The sequence below is a fragment of the Xiphias gladius genome, chromosome 2 (assembly GCF_016859285.1).
Source record: "Xiphias gladius isolate SHS-SW01 ecotype Sanya breed wild chromosome 2, ASM1685928v1, whole genome shotgun sequence".
Taxonomy (NCBI): domain Eukaryota; kingdom Metazoa; phylum Chordata; class Actinopteri; order Istiophoriformes; family Xiphiidae; genus Xiphias; species Xiphias gladius.
The window spans coordinates 8,146,969-8,152,968 of record NC_053401.1 but is presented as its reverse complement, the minus strand read 5'-3'; the positions used below and the strand labels follow the sequence as shown (position 1 = coordinate 8,152,968).

At 40.9% G+C, this 6,000-nt stretch overlaps 1 protein-coding gene across 4 annotated transcripts in view; it reads left to right on the top strand.

Moving 5' to 3' along the window:
- The window catches only part of cacna2d1a (calcium channel, voltage-dependent, alpha 2/delta subunit 1a), a 93,614-nt gene that overhangs the window by 59,250 nt on the left and 28,364 nt on the right, over window positions 1–6,000 (top strand). For 3 of the 4 annotated variants that reach the window (XM_040144698.1, XM_040144691.1, XM_040144683.1), the window contains exons 11-15: window positions 3,786–3,944; window positions 4,454–4,558; window positions 4,656–4,734; window positions 5,202–5,251; window positions 5,440–5,529. In XM_040144698.1, coding sequence (XP_040000632.1) covers window positions 3,786–3,944; window positions 4,454–4,558; window positions 4,656–4,734; window positions 5,202–5,251; window positions 5,440–5,529 — 483 coding nt within the window. Of the gene's footprint in view, window positions 1–340; window positions 622–3,785; window positions 3,945–4,453; window positions 4,559–4,655; window positions 4,735–5,201; window positions 5,252–5,439; window positions 5,530–6,000 lie in introns of those variants that run through there. The other variant, XM_040144706.1, reaches the window with a different exon arrangement.

The window sequence follows — 6,000 nt, the reverse complement described above, 5'->3', positions numbered from 1 at the left end:
CCTTTTTGAGTGGTTACAGTGAAATATTTGCCTCTACTGGAGGAATTTGTGAGTAGCCACAGTGACGTATCGGAGGCAATCACACTGGATGTGATTAGGACTGAAATGCGAAGAGCACCACTCAAACTTGATTTTTGAGCCTTTAGAGACAGTGCTGGGATCCTCCTCTTTATGCTGTTGCTAAGCAACCATCAAACTAACCCAAGCTAATGTGGTTAGCTGTCCAAAGAACACTCGCAGCGCTTTAACACGGTTAGATATTCTCTGGTGAGGCAAAGTGAGGGAAATTAATCACTACCAAATTGTCCTTTTGTTTCCTTGTTTGCGCTGAATGTAACAGGAGAAGGTTCTCCACTGTTTTTATCTGACTGGACAAAGGCACATTGAAAGTAACGGGAAAAAAAAGGTGACTCTTGCTGCCAAAATGTCATTTGAGCCCTCAGTTTGTCTCATTGCTCATTTTCTCCGATAAATACAATTAAACAATAACGCAACGACACTCCATGTGAATAAAATGGAAGGCCCCGCAGCCGTAAAAAAGGACGCGTCGACTGGCCGATCACAGAAAACTATGGGCACGCTGTCAGGAGGAAGGCAGACACGGCTGAGCGTGACATGTCAAACTTCCTGGGCAGGAGTAGCAGACATCCACTCCCCATGAATGAAGGACTTTCAGAAGAATGAAATCCCAATAAGTCTGGATTCGGTTATTATGGTTAATTTTGAAAATGTATGTCTCACCCTGTCCACGCACCGCTGAAGTCAGCCCGCTTTAAGCCACTGTTTTGTTTTTTAGTCTTCTTTTTCCGATCTTTTTCACGGTCATGCTTTCTATTTATTTTATCTCATAATGAATACCACACGTTAAACTTAGATTAGCACTTTTGGCACAGGATACATCATGTACTTGGATGTGACTAAAATCTCCTTGATCCTTATTCGCCTCCTCTTTTCTCTGCTTCCACTCTCCCCTAATGGAAATTACTTTTTCAGTTTGCTTTCCAAATGAACCATTAGTTACATTTTATTTCACTTCCCTCAATAAAGCAGTGGTTTATGTTTTTGTTTGGAGCTTTCGAATCAGCAAAGTGAAAGGACTTTTGAAGTTAATGGAATTAGGCAGAAGTGTAATAAATATGTTGATGGCAACCAACTCGGTTTGTAGACCTTCCAGTAGCATTTTGAAGCTTTTTGAAGGTACAATCTTTTTACACCCTTTCATAATAAAATTGTGTAATTAAAAGGGCTGGGTCTGCTCACAGCTCTGATGCGTGTGTGTCTGTTTCTGTGTCTGTGTGTGTGTGTGTGTGTGTGTGTGTGTGTGTGTGTGTGTGTGTGTGTGTGTGTGTGTGTGTGTGTGCGTGTGTGCGCGCACGCGTAGCTGTTTATGTATTTCTTACTTATTCAGTCACCCAGGCAACAAGATTTTGTGCGTGTGTTTTCTTCTTTTTTTTTTTGAGGGTGAATAGAACATATTTGAGTTTCAGTTTGAGTCTGTGTATCTAAAAGACGCTTTATGCTTCCTTTCTAAATACCCGTATGTTGCTGTGGACTACCCCGACTTGTCTCACTCACACTCACAAGCACACACATCTCATTAACCAGAGAAACTAATAAAAAAAATTCCATGACCCAATAGTGAATTACTGTCAAACCCCTTATTACCAGAATTTGTATACAGTATTAAACTTAGGATGCTTTACTTCCTAGGTCGTAGATTTCTAAGAAGTCTCTAATTTGTCAGTAATTCAATGAAAATTTAGTCAGCATTCTAAGACAGTTGCTTGACGTTAGTTACTTGTATTGAGTTCATAAGCATTCATTGGAATTTAGAGTAATTTTTCCTTTTTAAAAAAAGCCGATGGATCTCAATTAATAAAAAAACAGAGATGTTTTTGGACATTTTTGGATATTCAGCTGGCCTGAATAATATAAAAGACACTTTAGGTTAAACTAACAATTAATTGAAATTAATTGAACTTTCACTGAAAGTGTACCAACTGAACAGTCTTCAGTTTTTCTTTGATATAATTTGTTCACAAACTTTGAGTCTGAATACATATCTGTGTATGCACTAAAAAGGTGTTTAACTAGTTGTTGTTATGACAAGGTTGGTGGCAATGAACAATTTGAGGTATATTTTAAGTACACAAACATATATATATATATATATATATATATATATATATATATATATATAGTACATGCCCACATACAATATGCTGTTTTTCGGAGCTTTTATAACTGTGTCTGAGCTATTTTAAGACGTGTATTATAAGTTAGATGAAGTTCTAGCTCACTGTGGTTTATATTAGTGTGTGTAGGCGTGCGTCTGTTCAGAGGACGAATGCATTGGCAGTATTTGCCCTGAAACTCCCGCCAACTTGTTGGACTACTTGGAAACAGACATTGCGAGCTGCAGCCTCCTTTGGCGTTCTAAAGACATAAAACCCAAGTTACACAGTGAGAAATAGCTCTCGGGAACAAGTTATGTTACATTTCGATTTGCTTGGAGATCCTGGTTTTTGTGTGAATCTCACAACATACATTTTTCACTTCAGGCATTATTCACCAGTCTGAAGTCTCTTTACTCTGTGCTTGGCATTTGTTGCAGTGACCTCTGAAACATTTCCTCTTGTACCAGTAAAAAAAAGCTGTTATTGTTATTTTTTGACTGGTGCACCTATAAACACTCCCTATGGCTTGGACAACTCTTATCTTTTAAAAGCTGACATATACTGTTAGTCAGCTCAATACGACTTGACCTTGTCATTGCCACTGTAGAGATGACAAAGTTGTACAGCTGCAGCATTCCACCTTGACTTTTAGATAAATAAGGGTGATTCCAAATAAGTTTGCACCTCTTGTGTATGTGCACATGTCACATACAAGAGTGTGTGTGTGTGTGTGCATGTGTGTCTGTGTGTCTGTGTGTCTGTGTCTGTGTGTGTGTGTTTTGAATATGATCATGATTGGAGGGGTACAGTCAAGGCCAAAACAGATGTTATGTATTAATGAGCCACATCCCAGTCCTCCATAGATTCTGTGTGTGTGTGTGCGTGTGTGTGTGTGTGTGTGTGTGTGTGTTTGTTTGTCTGTGTGTGTGTGTGTGTGTGTATGTGTGTGTTCGTGTGTGTGTGTGTGTGTGTGTGTGTGTGTGTGTGTGTGTGTGTGTGTGTGTGTGTGTGAATGTGTGTGTTCATGTTTGTGTGTGTGTGTGTGTGTGTGTGTGTGTGCATGAATTGATTGGGTTCCATCTGTTCCTCCACATTAACTATTCACTAACATTAATCCAAAAACACTGTAAATGTAATTTAAGCAGCTACAGTAATATCTATCTCTATGGCATAATCCCACCATAATCAAGCTTTTTGTGTTTTTTTTTTTTGTTTTTTTTTTTACCTCCTTATGCCACTGTTTTCACATCCCTACCTGCTCTCCTGCCAATCCTTCCTTCTGCTCCTATAGATCCCTTCGGTCTGTGCAGATTTCATTAGAACTGATTTCATTTCACACATGACAAATTGTTACAAGAGCAAGGCCAAGAAGTTAAAGTCTTATTAAAGCAGATCTATTTACTTTCTAACACTTGTCAATAATAATTTTCTTTTGTAATGGAATCATTCAATCTCTCTTAAAATATCCTATTTAAAGTACATCCTATACGTCTAAGGGACACTGCATGACTCTGCAACGAAGGGAAAACAGGCCACATATTTAACAGAAAATATGTGCAAGTGCCTTCCCACCACTTCCCATCATCCCTCCTTCCCTCTTCCCTCCAGTTCAATGAAAAGGCCTCGCATGCGGCGTGCTTCCAGAACCTGGTGCAGGCCAACGTCCGCAACAAGAGGATTCTAAAAGACGCTGTACAGAACATCACCGCGAAGGGTATCACCAACTACAAAGGCGGCTTCGAGCTGGCCTTCGAGCAGCTCGCACAGGTAAGGTGTCAGCGCGGGCAAGCGATATTTCCGTGGTGTCTGCGTTTAGCTAACATAAGGGCCGGGGAGTGCGTGGGGTTTGCGGGATGGTAACGCAGAGGACATCGCTGTCAGTCTGTTGTATTTAATTATTTTATCCAGCAGTGTCCCTTGAAACATGCCGACCGGTCCAGAGGCTTGAGGAAACTACTCATTATCTGAAATCTACTTAACAGTCTGATGAAATTAATGTTCATTTAATTTATTGGACACACTGACAACTCAGTCCCAGTGGTATTCTCCTGAAGCGTGAGTATGTGTCGACCTCTTGTGGTTGCATTGGACCTTGCAGTTTTTTGTTTTTTTTTGCATCAGTGCAAGAGCTCATGTTTCCCCCTGCCATCTGCATATGTAAGCCTCGGATTCCTTCACGTAACCACTTCTTCAGCCTGTGCCTGCAACAGAACGAGCGTGTTGTTGTCCGCTTCCCTCCGGTAAACAGATGTTCTTTTGCATATGTATCCCCCTAGATGAATGTGTCAAGGGCAAACTGTAACAAGATTATCATGCTCTTCACTGACGGAGGAGAGGAAAGGGCGGAGGAGATCTTTGAAAAATACAACCCAAAGCAAGCGGTAGGACTGTAAACACACACTGTCCACAGAGGACCAATACAGGACTCTTTGCTTTTCGTCATATTCCATTTTTTTTTACACTTTCTTCCCCTCACAGGTGCGCATCTTCACATTTTCAGTAGGCCAACATAACTACGACAAGGGACCAATCCAGTGGATGGCCTGTGCTAATAAAGGTACAAGGTTCCGTTAGAGCTCGAGCGATCACATGACACGTTCACCTCAGCCACAGATCTGATGTGTGTTGTTCTCAGGATGAAGACGTAGGCCAAAAAAATATTTTATCACTGTGATTCAAATGTAAACCAATGAGTTTTTTTTTTTTTTTAATGGTTGCCAGGTCTTTTGGTAAATGGGCCAACACTACTACAGAATGGCCCTTTAGAGTTTGTTTTAGTCAACTTTTATTAAAAGTGAGAGGTGGGTGGGGTTTGCTTTTCAGTGCAACTCCAGTTTTGGTAAGTCCGGTTATTCTTACCAAAATAGCACTTTCTTAGTTTTCAGACTGCATTAGAATATTGGATGAATATGAATATGGCCTCTGGAACTACGTTTGTAATCAGGTCTTCTCCTAGTTAATCTCATTTAAACGGACCTTGTGTTTTCACATTGGATCTTAAAATACACTTTTTCTCTGTCTCAGGCTATTACTATGAGATCCCATCTATAGGTGCCATTAGGCTCAACACTCAGGTAAACAGATTCACTCATGATGACGACGTGCTCATTTAACCATCAGTCCCTGCTCCTGTGTTTGTCTTTCCTATTAGCTTTCTCACTGGCTCACTCAACCACATGTGCATTGTGCCCTCTTGTGGTTGAATGGCTGGAGTGCAGGCTGTAGAATAAAACTGAAGTCCGTCTGTCGTCTGTTTTTGCAGGAGTACCTGGATGTTTTGGGCAGGCCCATGGTTAAGGCCGACAGAAAGGCCAAACAGGTCCAGTGGACCAACGTCTACCTGGATGCACTGGTATGTTTGACGCAGTATAAAAGACGCACATTACGTGATTTCCCACAAGACCAAGGGAGGACAGAGGGCACTTTAAAACAAGTGTGGGGGGGGGGGGGGGGGAAGTTGGCAGGGGCATTTGTAGTCACATGTAGAGCAGTGCAAGAATTGTCAAGAAATCTGTTTTTCTATCAGATGAAGAATTTCAGATAGGTCTTTTTCAGTTATGCTCTGCATTCTGCCATCCTGGTAAACTCAGTTTCAACTCTGTTCCAATGGTGTTTCTGAAAGCACAGATTGACTTCATTTCCAAAATGCTACGCGAAGCCATTTTTTTTTTTTTTTTTTTTGTGGTGCTTAAGCTTCTGTCAAAATTTACTTTTAGGCGATAAGAAAGCAGTCTGGCCAACGGAGCCAGATTGTTTGGATATTGTCATCAGTTTACAGATAAGATGCTGTCAACTTTTGTTTCTGTGCTGACCTCGTCAGCAC